The 17,682-nt window shown below is 41.9% G+C and overlaps 1 protein-coding gene across 1 annotated transcript; it reads right to left on the bottom strand.

Annotated features, from left to right (window-relative positions):
- Positions 1-371: 371 nt before the first annotated feature.
- On the bottom strand, positions 372-16,151 carry LOC137334823 (metabotropic glutamate receptor 8-like). Its single transcript, XM_067999828.1, has 2 exons — positions 15,591-16,151; positions 372-1,027 (listed from the first exon to the last, which is right to left on the bottom strand). Exons 1-2 carry the CDS (start codon positions 16,104-16,106, stop codon positions 1,004-1,006), a joined length of 540 nt encoding a protein of 179 aa, XP_067855929.1. The 5' UTR covers positions 16,107-16,151; the 3' UTR covers positions 372-1,003.
- Between the last annotated feature and the right edge of the window lie 1,531 nt (positions 16,152-17,682).

Consider the following 17,682-nt stretch of genomic DNA (forward strand, 5'->3'; position numbering starts at 1 on the left):
AAACTTAGAGGTGGTGCATGGCATGGAGAGATCTAAGTAAAAAGGTGAACAGTTTTTTAAAAAATAACTGAAGACATGATAAGATGCTGGATAAATTCACATTCTTTCTTTTAAGGGACAAATTCCGTCATTTCAATTTGCTTGAGTTTCACGAAAGCGTCACTTATTCACTCCAGTTTCACTTTAATGTTTTAAAACACGTTGCACTTTTCACATAAGAATTGGCTAAGTAACAGGCTCTGAATACATGAGACTGCATACAACTTCAAGGGATGAATATATGAATATTCCCCACAACACTGCCACACACAAATTTCCATCAGGAATAGAATACGCACAAGGAAATATAAAAATTGTAATATGCAAGTTTTTTTAATAACAATTTCTCTTGCTGTAAAAAAAGAGACTTACTGTTTACCCCTTCAGAATAAACATCGTTGTGCAAAAGCATATTTGCCCTTGAGGGCATCATTTACAAATCCCATTGACTGTCATGTACATAAATACAAAAAGCAAAAAGACAGATTTTTTAGGCAAGGTTTCCACTGAATTAATTATGTGTCACATAAGATGCAAATAGGCTTTTAGACACTCATCACCTATCATTATATTTTGCTCTCCATTGGCAGCAATCACAGCCACGTGCCTGTCAAGCATTTGCTTAACAGGATTAAGTGCCAAGTAATGTTGCTATGTTCCTCTGGGAGCTAATTCTTAAATGTTTCCTGTCTGTTTAGCTTTCTGGCATTGACTGGGCCTTGCAAATGATAGCTTCACCACAGGATAGAATTTACATGTCATGATTCTTCAGGGTTTTAAAGCAAAGACCCCTTGTTGTGAATTAAAAAGGAAGATTTTTTTCCCCTCTTTGTATACCTTATATTATTTGCTGGTGATGAGTTTTTCTTTTATTTATATGTGAATGGTATAGGCAGGTGCGCAGCATAGCAGACAGGGTATTCAAACATTCGTTTTTCAGTTGTCGAGTGAAGGTAGCCGTGGGTCAGAGGTCGATGGCATTTCCAATCTGGGGAGGGAGAGGGTGGGGGAGAAAAAAATGTAACCAAACATTTCTGTTAGGCTTGCAACATGGAGACAAGTTTGTCAAGATTTTCAGAACAAATGTAATTTCCAAATACATAACTTGCATATTACTTGTAGAATCAGAATGTAATTCAGGAGGGAAAGGGGGATAGAAAGTCCAAGCCCATTACCAGAGCTTCTTGCATTAAACAGATAGTCTTACTATGTACACATTTGAACGTAAAACATGGATAAGAATTAAGTGCATAATAATAGATGAATTCCTTAATGTAACCACAATTTGAAGAAAAATGTATTTCTCGACAGTGCCTCATGACGAGCTTATTCTCAAATGTCATAAGGTATATATGTCATTGCCCATCGGTGAATTCTATTTATGCCACAGGTATAAATTTAGACACAAAACAAATTTTATATTTATTCAATAGGTTACTTTTACCTGTGTTTCAACACTAAAGGGAGCTTAATCTCCTTTACCCTACAGACTACCCTTCCATTATTAACTATTTTCACTCTGCATACATCAAAATAAGGTTTGAACTACAACAGTTTTTTTTCAAAGATTATTTTTGCTACTTTGAGATAATGTTACCTTTCCTTTGATGTCATGACATCACCACATCTACAGCCCGCTACCTCATGTTATTTCTTTTTCAAACTTTAATAACAATCTAAGTTTATCTATTTCAGGCCTGAGGATACTTTGGAGACATAGGAACATAGGAACAGGAGCAGGCCATTCAGCCCCTCGAGCCTATTCCGCCATTCAATTACATCATGGCTGATCTGTATCTCAACTCCATTTACTCACCTTTGTTCCATATCCCTTAATACCCTTACCTAACAAAAACCTATCTATCTCGGCTTTGAATTTTTCAATTGACCTAGCCTCAACAAGCTTTTTGGTAAGAGAGAGTTCCAGATTTCCACTACCATTTATGTGAAAAAGTGCTTCCTGACATCACCCCTGAACGGCTTAACTCTAATTTTAAGGTTACGCTCCCTTGTTCTGAACTCCCCCACCAGAGAAAATAGTTTCTCCCTCTCTACCCGATCAAATCCTTTAATCATTTTAAACACCTCAATTAGATCACCCCTTACTCTTCTATACTCGAGGGAATACAAGCCTAGTCTATGCAACCTGTCCTCATAATTTAACCCTTTTAGCCCCAGTATCAATCTGGTGAATCTACGCTGCACCCCTTTTAAGGCCTTCCTGAGGTGCAGTGTCCAGAACTGAACACAGTACTCCAGATGGGATCTAACTAGAGCTCTATACAACTGTAGCATAACTTCCGCCCCCACTTTGTATTCCAGCCCCTTTGAGATAAAGTCTAACATTCCATTTAGCCTTTTTAATTATTTTTTGTACATGTCCATTAGCTTTTAGTGACTTCTGTACATGGACTCCTAAATCTCTCTGCTCCTCCAAAGTTCCTAGCTTCTTACCATTTAGAAAATGCTCTGAGCTATCTTTCTAAGGACCAAAGTGTATGACCTTGCACTTCCCCATCAATCATAATATTCTTTCCAGGCCATCATTTTCCATGCAAGATGTAATCACGCCATCACATTCTTGATACCGAAGCTAGTCTTTTATTAATTCCTTTTCATGTCTAGGAGGAAGGTTTTCTCTGTGTGCTTTGTGCAGTAAGATAGTTTGCCTGTGCTTTAGTTTGTAATAATCCATATAATACTCATTTGCAGAGTGGAACTGGTGCACAGGTATGAGAGCGCACTTTACGGCAAGATCAGCAGTAGACAATGATTTGTTTTCCAGCAGTATGCTCCTCTCCCAGAGGGCAGTATTCTTTTGAGCTCACGATACTCAGTATCCAGCACTCCCTTGTCATCGCACGTCATTTCAGAGCTCGGCACCTGAATGGACTAACAGCACTGACCATCCTGATGTGGAATAACAACTGGATTGTTATAAAAATATATTATACCAAAAATGGTAAGTTAGCAATGTTTTTTAAACATTGTATTCTGCTAGTTTCTAAGTGAAAGTTCAAAAGTGTCACTTTCACCAGCCTCTGTTGACATATTCATTTGAATTTTTAGATGTATGGCATCTAATTCAAACTGGTTAGTGCATCATCCCATTCAGATTGCTGATCTATGCAGAGTAGCACCTTCAGATTAGTAGTGTTACACATCAGACATTCTGTACACCCCTGCTTGCTGCCATATATCTCAGTCATAGTACTGAGCACAACTCACTTGCAACTGTCATTAAATGAGTTAACCGATCCGCCCACTCCTGGGATATAAATGCTTCCCAAAGCTCCTCATCACTGATCCTTCATATACGCCATGGCCACCAGTCATGCCATATGATGACTGTTACGTTTATGGATCTTTTCCTCCCTCCGTATTCTAGGTTTTATGACTTCTATATTTTAGATTACTGTTATAGGAGAGTCCCAACTCCCTATCTCTTCAAGAGTATCCTCACTAGCCTGGATTCCAGGTGCGCTTTTGATAACATGCCCAGGACAATGAACAGCAAAATCTTTCTGATCAATATTTTTAGCTATTGGAATTGACCGGTGCCTCTACAATTCTCTCAACCTCGATAAACAGCAGTATATCACACAATCAAACCTTGTTTTAGGTTTAAAATATCACATTTATTGAACAAAAAATGAACTAACTAACACAACACATATATATTTACAGTAGATGTTACACTATCTAGCTCCTCCAAAAAAGCTTCTCAAAAGAAAAGGTTGGTATCACTATCCTAAATAACTTTTTCACACAAAGGGTAGCAGAAATCTGGAATCCTCTCCCCCAAAAGGCTGTGGATGCTGGGACAATTGGAGCTTTGAAGACTGAGATCGATAGATTTTTGTTTGACAAGGGTATCAAGGGATTTGAAGCAAAGGCGGGTAAATGGAGTTGCGGTGTACAATCAGCCATCATCTAATTGAATGGAGGAGCAGGCTTGAGGGGCTGAATGGCCTACGCCTCTTCCTAATGTTCTTATTCTTTTCAATGAATATTTTATCTAATGATTCTTTTCTTATATTTCTCACCACTACAGAAGGTGGTCTAGCTTGATTTAACTCTTGAAAGTACTAAGCAGAATCTCCCAACTCACTTCCATTTAATTCAACTCGGTCACATATATATTCCGCAACAGTTGTGGATTTGAATAACTGACAACCAATTCCAAAATAACTGTCGGAACAAATAAATACATAGTATGAGTTTGTTTGAATGTTGTTTGGCCCCTCTTCAAGTCTATAGCTCTAAAACCAGGGTGAAACATCCTTGCAACATTTGTAAGCCAGGATATTACACTGTGCGATATTATAGTACAAGCATCTATTGCAACCATATCAAACTGATCTATCTGCTGGTTCAATAGAATTCCACTAAAATACCCATTCCCACTAAAATAGTGGAGAAAAGAATTTGATAAAATGCATTAAGTGTTCATACAATATAGCACAGTGTGATTTTCAGGCTTATATACATTTTGAATTTGATACTGTGTATACTTTTGTAGCTACAATGGGGACCTTTACAAGCGTGACGAGCTGGATAACAAAATTGCATACGCAAACAATTCTGTTGCAGGCTTTTATGAAATATGTGTGGATGATGCACCATATGAGCAACATGTGAACAACACCATGTGAGCAACAAAAATCACAAGCCAGTTATTAAATTTTCAACACATATTTAATAAAAAGTCATGTCACACTTCGGTGTGTGGGATCCTGTCAAAAGAGGTGATTATTGCATGTTATTAAAATTTATATTCTTTAATGGCACAGAGTGAGAGTTAACAATAATAACAGGGTATTAGAGGGAGAACACTGAGGAAAATAAGTAGTCTGTAAAGACAAAGGGAAATTTAAATTTGACAGCAAAAGATATCTCACCAAACACGATCACTCATTATATAAAATGCCACCAGATGAGGACTGCTAGAACTTTAACAAGTCATTTCTAATTTCAAAAACGCATCCTCTCTAAGTAACTGAAGTAACTAAACCTATACATGATGCAAAAAAGAAAACTTGCATTTATATAGCGCCTTTTACGACCTCAGGACATCCTAAAGCAATTTACAGCTGATGAAATATTTTTGAAGTGTAGTCACTGTCAAAATGTAGTAAACATGGCAGACAATTTGTGCACAGCAAGCTCCCACAAATAGCAATGTGATAATGACCAGATAATATGTTTTGGTGATGTTGGTTGAGAGATAAATATTGGCCAGGACAAACAATGCTATCACAACATGGTCTGTGTCAGGACTACATCATAGAGTTGTGAATATTTCCATGCCAAATTTATTTTCTGGAATATTCCCCCTCCCCCAGTACAATTCTGATAATCAATCACAGACGGTTACAGCCCAGCTAATTGATTTAACCAACCAAACATCACCTCAGCTGTTTACAAATCGCCTCCCGCCCCCACCGCCCCCCCCCCACTCCCGCTACAGTTTGGTCTTTCTGTTCTCAATCCCCATTGTCTTGCTGTAGCTTTTGCTCCCTGTCTCACCCATTTATTGTAAAATATCATAACTATTTGCTCACTCATCTCTCCGTCAATTGGCCATACATCTGAGTGTTATGTGGGAGGATCTTGCTGTGTGCAAATTGACTGCCATATTTGCTTGTATAGCAGTGATCTCATTTCAAAAAGGAATTTGCGTGAAGTGCTTCGAGACATTTCTCAGATACATGATAAGATGCTATGTAAATGCTAGTATTTATTTCATGTTTAAGTGGACAGAAGGAACTCAAGGTACCATTTGGGCAACTAAATGGCTCACGTCAAAGGAAGACGGGTAAACAATAGCATGTTCCCCTTTATATAGCACTACTTCCATTTTTAACTGTTCGTTTAAAATAATTTGTGAGGAGGTGATATAGAATCTTTACTATTAGTTACAATAAAATTAGGGAAACAAAAGTGATGCAGTTAATTTGCATCCCATTTAAGGATTGCCCATTTATCTAGAAAGCATCATTCATTCTCTTCCAAATATAATTTTAAAAAATACTTGAAAGAAACAAAAGTACCGACACACACAATAACACAGTGAATCCATTGCACAATTAACACCACTTAAACAGATTATCTGGTCGTTAGCTCATTACTGTTTGTGGGAGCTTGCTGTGTGCAAATTAGCTGCTGCGTTTCCTACATTACAACAGTGACCACACCTCAAAAGTACTTCATTGGCTGTAAAGTTCTTTGGGATGTCCTGAGGTCGTGAAAGGCACTATATAAATGTCAGTTCTTTCTTTCTTTATGTAAAGCTCCAGCATTGTAAATAATGGATTCTCAGATTGTTCTGAAACAAAGTTGCACTGGAAACAATCATATCATTTATTCTGAATTTAGAGTTAGATTCAGATTAGTTGTGTATTATTTTTACTGATGCTCCACAACTGAAGCACAAACTGGACTTGCCCATTCTAATCTGTGTTCATTTGTTTCACAGAGAGCAGAGATCTGTAGTTGAATGTGCAGCCTGCAGACCCCAGCTCACTAATGAAATGATCTGACCATCACTTCACTGTCATCTGAGAATTAGATTCGACCTGAAATCTCAGAAATGAAAGCATCCAGCCAAAATATCCATCCGACTGTTCCACCATTAATTTTGCTTTGTATGACTTTTTCACAACAGTCAGGAGTGTGATGGAATACTCTCCACTTGCCTGGATGAGTGCAGCTCTAACAACACTCAAGAAGCTCGACACCATCCAGGACAAAGCAGCCCGTTTGATTGGCACCCCATCCACCACCCTAAACATTCACTCCCTTCACCACCGGCGCACTGTGGCTGCAGTATGTACCATCCACAGGATGCACTGCAGCAACTCGCCAAGGCTTCTTCGACAGCACCTCACAAACCCGCGACCTCTACCACCTAGAAGGACCAGAGCAGCAGGCACATGGGAACAACACCACCTGCACGTTCCCCTCCAAGTCACACACCATCCCAACTTGGAAATATATCGCCGTTCCTTCATCATCGCTGGGTAAAATCCTGGAACTCCCTTCCTAACAGCACTGTGGGAGAACTTCACCACACGGACTGCAGCGGTTCAAGAAGACGGCTCACCACCACCTTCTCAAGGGCAATTAGGGATGGGCAATAAATGCTGGCCTTGCCAGCGACGCCCACATCCCATGAATGAATTTTTAAAAAGTCCTAGGATCCATTCTTTACAGTTCTGGAGATTTACATTATACAATGGATTCTGTGCATTATTGCTTTTGTTGGTATTTTGAAAACTCAATCGTTTTCAATAAGATTTTATTTAAAATCTAATAAGGTCTTTTTTTTTTACTATCAATCCCTTTATGTTGTCACATTTGCTACAAACCTTCCCTGTGTACATTTTTTAAAAATTAATTCTTGAGATGTGGGCATCGTTAGCATGGCCGGCATTTATTGCCCATCCCTAGTTGCCCTTGAGAAGGTGGTGGTGAGCTGCCTTCTTGAACCACTGCAGTCCGAGTGGTGAAGATGCTCCCACAGTGCTGTTGGGCAGGGAGTTCCAGGATTTTGACCCAGTGACGATGTACAATCATTTTCCTGTGCCAGTAGATGCAAGTATTCATAGCGCCCTCTGATTGGCCAATCAGCAGCTCTATGTAACATTATAGTTGCAGTTACTGGAACGTCTGGCTGGTTTTAATGCCAAACAGCTCGTCTCTACTCTTTCCCGAGGAAAGTGGCATCTACTGGAATCAAGGCCCGTCACTTTGTGATTGTTGTCAACTTGGGGCAGGAGAACTGAAAAGGACTGCAGCATAAATCCACTGGAAAATGCATTTGTGCCATGAGCTGCAGTCATTTAAATTTTGTATCAGCTTGTTCATTCTCAGGGCTAAAAGAACACTTCAATAACTCGACACCTCTCAGAATCACACTTCTGTCTCCACAGACTGCAGGTGTAACACGAGAAAGGAAACATCCCACTGGTCACATTTTCATCTCTCATTCTTGTGACTGAGCAACATTGCAATATCATTGGGAAATTATTTAATTAAAAACCATTTCTCTCCTGGTCCCGCTCCTGCCCTGACTCTCCTTACATCCCACAGCATCGTTTACAATGAATCAAACCTCCAATATGACAAGTTGCACAGTTCTAAGTCTTTAGAAACTCACAGAAAGGAATTGACACCAAAGGCCGATAACAAAGGAGGGCATTTCTACAGCCTGAAAGGGAGAGGAACAAAGTCAGAAGAAGAAACAAAACCTCAGTAAGGTAAATGATTTTGCCAGTGCCCTTCCTACATGTCACTACTGACTTTTTAAAAAAAACTGTCCTCTCCCTTCTGCCCCCATCTTCCCTCTTTCCTTTGCTCTCCTCCTTCTACCGGAGAAACACGAACCAAATATTACCTTCTTTACACGCAATATGTTAAAACTGCAGATTTTCTCATCAACCAATAATATTCAAGGGCCGTGGACACACATGGTAGACAGTTCCTCTGGACGGCTCAATTTCTGGAACAATTTGCTTTAAAACTTCAGTCAATGGGGGTAATTTTGATTTTGGGCGATAGTGTAAAACTGGAGATAACGGATCAGCCGCCCAATTATACCTCTCTTCCGATTTGCATTTCCATTGAAGTCATGTTTTCTTTATGCCTCTGAAGCTCCTTGGAACATTTTTTTATGTTAAAAAGTGCTATATAAATGCAAATTATTGTTAATAATTTCTTATACTTTGAGCAGTGGAATTAGTTTGAATACTGTGAGTCCAAAGGTAGGTAGAATGTAGGTCAGTGGTCCAATATTCTACAATGCAGTCTTGCTGAACACTGGGTGGCAACTTTCTCCTGGTAGTTGTTTGAAAAGTTGAGATCAAGCAGAGGAACCGTAGTTTAAAAAGAGGAAAATAGGCCTCTGGAGAGAGGATAAGCTCAAGTGAGAAAGATGAAAGGTACATGGAGATACAAAAAGATGCTAGACATGATAAGAAGTTCAAAAGGGACCAGCAGGTGGGAGTGCAAGACACAACAGTAAAAAGCGTCTGGAAGTACAACTTATGTCAAGGACCCTGTATAAAGAGAGTAACAGACAATAGCACTATGATGAGCAGGCGGAAGATATCAGACAGCAGATGGTGCTGCTGAGTTTGAAAGGCAAGTAAGAGGCCAAATAAGGGACAGATACAAAATAGTGAAAAGCAGCATAGAACGTATGGGTCAGTAAGGAACGAAAGAGAGAGAGAAAGACACATTGAGATTGATTTTGGGCAGCAGCATTTCTTGTGCATGCATGAAATAGAGACAGATTGTGTAGAGATAGAATCACTTTGTGGAAGAAAAAGAGAGCAGAGAGGAGGTGACAATTTTGGTACCAAAAACTCTGGGAGAGGAAAAAACATTCTAATTTTCATAAAGACATGATGTGAGAGAAAGACAAAGGACAGAGAGATTATTTTAGCTATCAATAGGAATAAAAGCCATTTTTGGGAAGGAGAAAGAGAAACTAAAGACACAGTGTCACCTTAAGGGTTATTCCCCACATCTGTTTACTTGTAAATTATTCCACTTCATAACTGTAAAAATCTGCAACTCAGTCTTTAAATGAATGTTTATTTCCTTGTGTATACTGAAAGGTTTCTCTTCTGTACATCATGAAGCAAATCTAACAATTAATTTTCTCTAAAACTAATTAATTTTTTAGCTCAGAATATAATCATTCCAATTTACTGATCCCTGCAGCCAATTCTAAATCCACAAGGTAGAAAAAAGTCTAATCTTATTTTAAATTGACAAAGAAAGTGGTCCAGTTACTGCAATGTCCTCCTGACAGGAGTTAGCTAAGATTGGATTGTACATTGAATGTTTTTTGATTAAAATAGGATCATTTTATTTAATTTGAATATTTTTAATCATCAGGATATTGCAGATTACATAATTGTAAAGAACAACCTCTACAAAATAATACAACATGTAACATGCTGGACATGTGAAACTGAACTCCAGACCATTATCCAGTGATCTATTTTAGAAATTCCACTTGTATGGAGTTTTGGCGATGACTAGTTCAAGCTCATCTGTGATGTCCCCGACTCCCCAATCAAATACCATGCTGACACCAAGTGTCTGGACTCATACTTGAAAGACTTCCCACCTTGCACCCTCTGAAAACTTGAGTTCATCCAAAACTCTGCTGCCTGTATTCTAACTTGCACCAAGTCCCGTTCACCCATCATCGCTGACCTACATTGGCTCCAGGTCTGGCTGCACCTCGATTTTAAAATTCTCATCCTTGTTTTCAAAGCCCCCCCCATGACCTCATCCTTCCCTATCTCTGTGACCTTCTCCAGCCCTCCGAGATCCTGCAGTCCTCCAATTCTGGCCTCTTGCACAGCCCCGATTTTCATCGCTCCACCATTGGCGGCCATGCCTTCAGCTGCCTAGGCCCTAAGCTCTGGAATTCCCTCCCTAAACCACTCCGCCTCTCTATCCTCCTTTAAGATGCTCCTTAAAGGACCAATCTTTTGGGCCCCTGTCATAAAATCTCCTTATGTGTGGCTCAGTGTCAAGTTTTGTTTGATAACGCTCCTGTGAAGTGCCTTGGGATGTTTTACTACATTAAAGGCGCCATATAAATGCAAATTGTTGTTGTTGTTAAAATAGGACCATTTGGGTGAGGTACTGGAGAAATATCAAATCCCAATATGAGTCAATGCTGTCGGAGTAGAAGGGAACTTTGGGAGGGGGAGGGGCGGGAGCAAGGACAGAATTATTTAAAAGGAACATTTATTTCTCAATAATAGTAAGATTTAAAAATCTAACATTTTAGACTGAAATAATATAGTCCTTAAGACATTAATGTTACAACTGAAAAAAGCTCAATGGTCAGAACTATTGCATATTGAGAATTGCCTAAAATTATTTTTGGTTATTCCCATTAGTTATTTGTTCCCTTCTGTTTGGTATCTTCATGTAGTGTGGGTACAGTAGCATATGGTTATGTGACTGAACAAGTAACCCAGAGGCCTGGACTAATAATCCAGAATCAAAAATCTCACCATGGCAATTTGATAATTTGAATTCAGTTTTTAAAAATCTGGAAATAAAATGGTGGTATCAGTAAAAGTGACCATGAAGATTGTGCTTTAGGGAAGGAAACCTGCCATCCTTACCTGGTCTGGGCTATATGTGATCCGTCCCACATTAATGTGGTTGACTCTTAACTGCCCTCTGAAGTGGCCTAACAAGTCACTCATTGTATCACCACCTTCTGCGAACAACTAGAGATGGGCAATAAATGCCGGCCTTTGCGGTGATATCCACATCCCAAGAATAATTTTTTTTTAATTCCCTGAGAAAGTGTACAAGCGACCTTCTCCCAAGTCTCCAATGCTCTTATGTATTGTAACTTACTATGAGAAGTTAGGTGAGAGCAGGTGAGGATGCCTTGCTCTTTGAGCTTCCCTCCCTTCTCCCTGTGGGAGAGGAACAGATCTCTGCTCACTACCTTCCTGTAACAGTCCAGCTAAGATCAGGAATGAGCCCAAGTTTATACTATACCAGGTGCAAAGTCCAAATGGTGCAAGACTGCCTCCTGGAGGCACTCTCACTCATCTTAAAAACTTAAGTACACTCAGGAGTCAGTTCATTGACCTGATGCCCAAGTAACATTACAGGTTTTCCATCGATGCACATTGTGCCAGTTTGAAAGCCTTAGTATATCAACACTGTCACTCTGACTCCCAAACTTACACTTGTGTAGGTGAGATATTGTGACTTATCAACATAGGAATAATAACTGTTTTAGAACCTACTCTATTTTAAAAAAACAGGTACTTCTTACTAAACCTTTTTCAAAAGTATAAAGCATACCCTTTTTGTATATAGAGCTTATTCAGATCCATGTAGAAAGGGGATTTTTGTTAAGTGTATAGTATTCCAATCAATATAAACACCACTTACTTAGACAACAGATCGATGGCCATATCTTTCACCTTTGCAATTGCTACCCCATTAATACTCGTTTGGAAAGGTCAGTTTACTTTATTATTCACTGAAGAGCAGCTAGTATAAACGACACGGTTACGTGCTGCTTAAGTTGTCCTAAGATGCCCCATTGTCATTATAGGACCGCATTGTTTCACACAGCTGTAGACTTTATAAAATTACTTTGGTTAGTTTATACGCTGGATTGTCATAATGGTGTCTCAGTATACACGCATCTGGCATTTTATAAAACTGCATGTGTATCACAAGAGTTCACTGTCGCGAGTCTTTTCAGAGCTCGCTCGCCCCGATGGTCTGCATTGCTTCCTAGGCACTAGTATCACAGAACTCGGTTCTTAGAATCAGATTGATGAACAGATTGAATTTTGTCACAGTTAATGGTGAAAATGTTGTAAGACATGCTGTCTGGTGTTAGCTCCCGCATACAAATGGGTTCCTCAAAGATCAGGCTTCATACACCATGCAATATGGAGTGCCAATAACATGCATACTAACAATAAACTATATTTAACCCATTCAATCTCTCGATATATTCTTGTGCTTTTCATTATGTATTGCGTCTGCTCCCGGTTCCACTGAATTGTTACACACATCCGTTATTATTTGTCTGTTTGCAAACAGAATGCCAAGACAGAATAAGCTGCAACTGTACTGTACAAATGTAACGGGTTTACACCGACACTAATACCGTGGGTTATCAAAATATTGCCCACTGTCCCATTCACATCATTTGCCAACAGGAGCTCCGTTTTATTTTGTTTTCCCTCCAAAGTAACCAGCCAAAATTAATGTTAAATTGTGCCCATTTTCACTGCAGCAAGCAACAGAGCTGCTAAACCCAGTAAACTGCAACCGTGCCCGCCGGTGTAATTTGGAACATTTAGCACCTGCACTGAATCTTGTTTGCCACTTTATACCGAATAACGTGCGCGTGTAGTGCGCTTACATTGGGTGTACACTGAGGGTCTGTGCTAACGCTTGTCTTGTACCAGGAGGGTCTGTGCTAATGCTTGTCTTGTACCAGGAGGGTCTGTGCTAACACTGATCTTATACCAGGAGGGTCTGTGCTAATGCTTGTCTGGTACCAGGAGGGTCTGTGCTAACACTGATCTTGTACCAGGAGGGTCTGTGCTAACACTGATCTTATACCAGGAGGGTCTGTGCTAATGCTTGTCTTGTACCAGGAGGGTCTGTGCTAACGCTGGTCTTGTACCAGGAGGGTCTGTGCTAACGCTGGTCTTGTACCAGGAGGGTCTGTGCTAACGCTTGTCTTGTACCAGGAGGGTCTGTGCTAACGCTGGTCTTGTACCAGGAGGGTCTGGGCTAACGCTTGTCTTGTACCAGGAGGGTCTGTGCTAACGCTTGTCTTGTACCAGGAGGGTCTGTGCTAACGCTGATCTTGTACCAGGAGGGTCTGGGCTAACGTTTGTCTTGTACCAGGAGGGTCTGTGCTAACGCTTGTCTTGTACCAGGAGGGTCTGTGCTAACGCTTGTCTTGTACCAGGAGGGTCTGTGCTAACACTGATCTTGTACCAGGAGGGTCTGTGCTAACGCTTGTCTTGTACCAGGAGGGTCTGTGCTAACGCTTGTCTTGTACCAGGAGGGTCTGGGCTAACGCTTGTCTTGTACCAGGAGGGTCTGTGCTAACACTGGTCTTGTACCAGGAGGGTCTGTGCTAACGCTTGTCTTGTACCAGGAGGGTCTGTGCTAACGCTTGTCTTGTACCAGGAGGGTCTGTGCTAACGCTGATCTTATACCAGGAGGGTCTGTGCTAACGCTGATCTTGTACCAGGAGGGTCTGTGCTAACACTGATCTTGTACCAGGAGGGTCTGTGCTAACGCTTGTCTTGTACCAGGAGGGTCTGTGCTAACGCTTGTCTTGTACCAGGAGGGTCTGTGCTAACACTGGTCTTGTACCAGGAGGGTCTGTGCTAACGCTTGTCTTGGACCAGGAGGGTCTGTGCTAACACTGGTCTTGTACCAGGAGGGTCTCATCCTCAGATCACGGACCCATAATTTGAATTACTTGTCTCCCGGAGCGTAAACAGAACTTATGAAATTACAATTTTGTCAGCATTTGGAGAAAGGGAAGATAGGTTATGTTGGAAGGAGACTTCCACTTAAAAATAAACACCAGCATAAGTAGGTTAGAAACACAACGTGGTCCTTGTCGAGGTGATAACAGGAGTCCGATAATAGGCATATTAATAGCACAGTTAGCAAATGATAGGACTTTCCTTAGACCCAAGCATGTTACTTATAAGTGGTGACATGCAGCCTCCAAACTGGTTTGCTGGATAGTAGGTTGGCTGATGACACAAAGTCGATATGAATAATAATTTCTTCCATTCATTGGATCATAGAAACCAAAAACAATAAGATCTTTGTTGCAGAAACAGTAATTAAACCTATAAGAGATAGCTCCCTCTTTGCCATAAGCTGTGTTACATCAATTATACAGCTTTCCCCAAGGATGCATGTGATCCTGTATCGATTAAGACTGCAGTGGAACTTTATTTGCAATCTCGTTGCATAACAGACGCCCTGAGATAGCTGCTTTGTACTAAAAGACGAATTGCAATTATTCGCCACAGTTTTCCTTCTCTCTCTCCCTCCCCTCCAAACTCTTTCACGACCTCATTCAATGCAAGTATTTTTCTCCCCTTCATTCCTTCCGCAACCTTTCGCCAGAACTTGGGTCTGAATGATATATAAAAAACTTCAACAACCACCAACCAAACGCCCTTAAGAAACTCTTCGAACTTCCTCGCCTCGCTCAGGCTTCTGATCGTCGAAACTTGTTTCCTGAACCGTGTCCCAGGCTCCCTTTTCAGGTCTAATCCTATTTAACCCTATCCCACTCCTGTCAGTGGTTAGACCACGACTCGCAAATTGTACTTTTAAGTACGAGCCGCAACTAAAAGAATTATTGATGGTTAGCGTGTAAGAAAGAGGGAATTCAAACATCCACAGGACCCCTATTTAGCAAACCTAATGGTCCCACTAAATACACCGCTTTATTATTTATGAAGTATATGCGATCTCGTTACAGTTAGCATTAATCAGGATATAATTGTTATTAATAAATATCAATAGTGCCTCAGCCGGCAAGAGTCTAAATGTTCCTTAAACACACACGTAGACACACACACAACCACTCACATGTATACACACACACGCTCACACACAGGGACACACAGGGACACACACACAACCACTCACATGTATACACACACACGCTCACACACAGGGACACACACAGGGACACAAACACAACCACTCACATGTATACACACACACGCTCACACACAGGGACACACACACAACCACTCACATGTATACACACACACGCTCACACACAGGGACACACAGGGACACAAACACAACCACTCACATGTATACACACACACGCTCACACACATACACATACACACAGAGACACACACACACAGACACACACACACCGGGACACACACACACACAGACACACACACACCGGGACACACACTCACCGGGACACACACACACCGGGACACACACTCACAGAGTGATCTTACCTTAAAAAGTCTCAGTATATTGGCCACCATGATGGAGACTGAACTTGCAGAGGCTCCTATAACTCCCACGATCTTGTCGGGTTTGGTCACGATCGGAGGCTCTCCGCTGGCACATCTCACGTCCGTGGCATCTTTTTCGATCAGGGCTTGGACGAAAGTCAGAGACTGCTCCAAGGCATAAGTGTCCCTGGAGCAGGTATCGAGGATGCGGACACCCAGGGTGATGTTAGCCAGGAGCTCGGGGTCACGGTTGAGTTGGTCCACGGCGTGCAGCATCGCCTCCATCCTGTGGATCCCTTTCTCCTTCTTGATCTCGCCGCAAGCGGCCCCGGACGGTCCCCGGGAGTGGACGGGGAAGAGCCCCCCGAGGATGATGTCCCCCTCCAGCCGGATGGAGTGGGCATGTTCTTGGGCTTCGCTCCCCTGCATCACGGCGAGGAACCAGTAACACTTGGCGGCGAGGAGGAAGAGGAGCCGGTGCCGGCAAGAGGCTGGTCGGCTTCCCTCCAGCCTCATCTTCCCAGACCCTGATCTTCCTGGCTTTCTTGTGCGAGCTCGGTGGCTTGGGGCAGGTGAAGTGGCGGCGCATCAAGGCTCCGGTGGCCCAGGGGCTACTAGCAGTGGCGGCGGCAGTAGCGGCGGCAGATGCTGCCCAGGTGGACGGGACGGAGGGTTGAACATTGGCTGCAGGCTCCCAGCGCTTCTTTGATCAGGTCCGTGCCCAGCATCTCTCACATTGCTTGCAGCTCACTCTCTCTCTCTCTCTCCCCCCCCCCCCCGCCCCCCCAAGTGCCTCGTACAGGCGGGGTCCACGCCGTTGCAAGGAGGGGAGCGGTGGACCGTTTCTCTTCCCTTCGCTCTCTGACGCTTGGGCGCTCCTCTCGGTTCTTCGGCGTCAGATTTATTTTGCAAAAGATGAAGAAGAAGCGGCTTCACACTCTCTTGCCACTCGGCGCCTCTCCCTGAAGGAGCCCTGTTGATGTGCAAGAAGAAACTAAATCAATAAATAAATGAAAACGATCCCAAGATCAAGGGTGAGACAGTTAACCGCTTCTCTTATGTTTCTACTGTTGGTCTTATTTTCTATCTCTCCATTTGGGTGAGGTGAGCTCCCTGTAACTCAGGAGAAGTACCTGGGACAGTACTGACCCCCAGGTCTGCAACACCGAACCATCAAAACAGAGTGTTCCAAAATCCAAACACTCAAAGATTCAGATACTAATATCTAAATCGATATATATATATAGATAGATTATATATCATAATCTATTTCCACTTCATGCCAGTCACATTTTCCAACTTCACGTTCCATCACTGACATGTCAACATTGTTCCCACATTTAAAAAAATAATTGCCAACCCAAGCACTTTAGATCATCGACTGTTACTGTGCGTCCTTGTGTCCATCGGCGCAGGGACTGGAGTTGTGAGGTTGGAACTCCCCCTCCAGTATCAGTATCCGGCACTCCCACGTCAGGCACAGCATTACATTAGATTCTCCACACGAATGCAGTTCCGTGTCAGCTTGGTTCCTTTGGTCTGGTCTCTAAAGCTCCCTCTAAAGGTCTCCATCTCCTAGCATCTGGATCTCCCACAGCTGGCAACAACTTAGAAACATAGGAACAGGAGTAGGCCATTCATCACTCGAGCCTGCTCTACCATTCAATTTGACATCATAGAATTTACAGCATGGAAACAGGCCATTCGGCCCAACAGAACTATGCTAGTGTTTATGCTCCACAGAAGCCTCCAACCACTCTACTTCATCTCACCCTATCAGCATATCCTCTACTCCTCCCTCTCTCATGTACTTATCCAGCTTCCCCTGAAATGCACCTATACTATTTGCCTCAATTATTCCATGTGGTAGTAAGTTCCACATTCGAACCACTCTTTAAGAACATAGGAACAGGAGTAGGCCATTCAGCCCCTAGAGCCTGTTCTGCCATTCAATTAGATTATGGCTGATCTGTATCTTAACTCCTTCGACCTGCTTTGGTTCTGTCACCCTTAATACCGACCAAAACTTTATCAATCTCAGTCTTGAAATTTTTAATTGACCCCCAGCCTCAACAGTTTTTTTGGGAGGGAG

This window comes from Heptranchias perlo, chromosome 18, assembly GCF_035084215.1.
Source record: "Heptranchias perlo isolate sHepPer1 chromosome 18, sHepPer1.hap1, whole genome shotgun sequence".
In the NCBI taxonomy this organism is placed as follows: Eukaryota; Metazoa; Chordata; class Chondrichthyes; order Hexanchiformes; family Hexanchidae; genus Heptranchias; species Heptranchias perlo.

What these genes read in the sequence shown, in the direction of transcription:
- LOC137334823 (XM_067999828.1), bottom strand. Translation starts at nt 16,106, where the DNA reads ATGAGGCTGGAGGGAAGCCGACCAGCCTCTTGCCGGCACCGGCTCCTC. An exon ending in ATATACTGAGACTTTTTAAG is followed by an intron (nt 1,028 to 15,590) that starts GTAAGATCACTC and finishes CTCCCTCCCCAG; the next exon opens with ATTGGAAATGCCATCGACCT.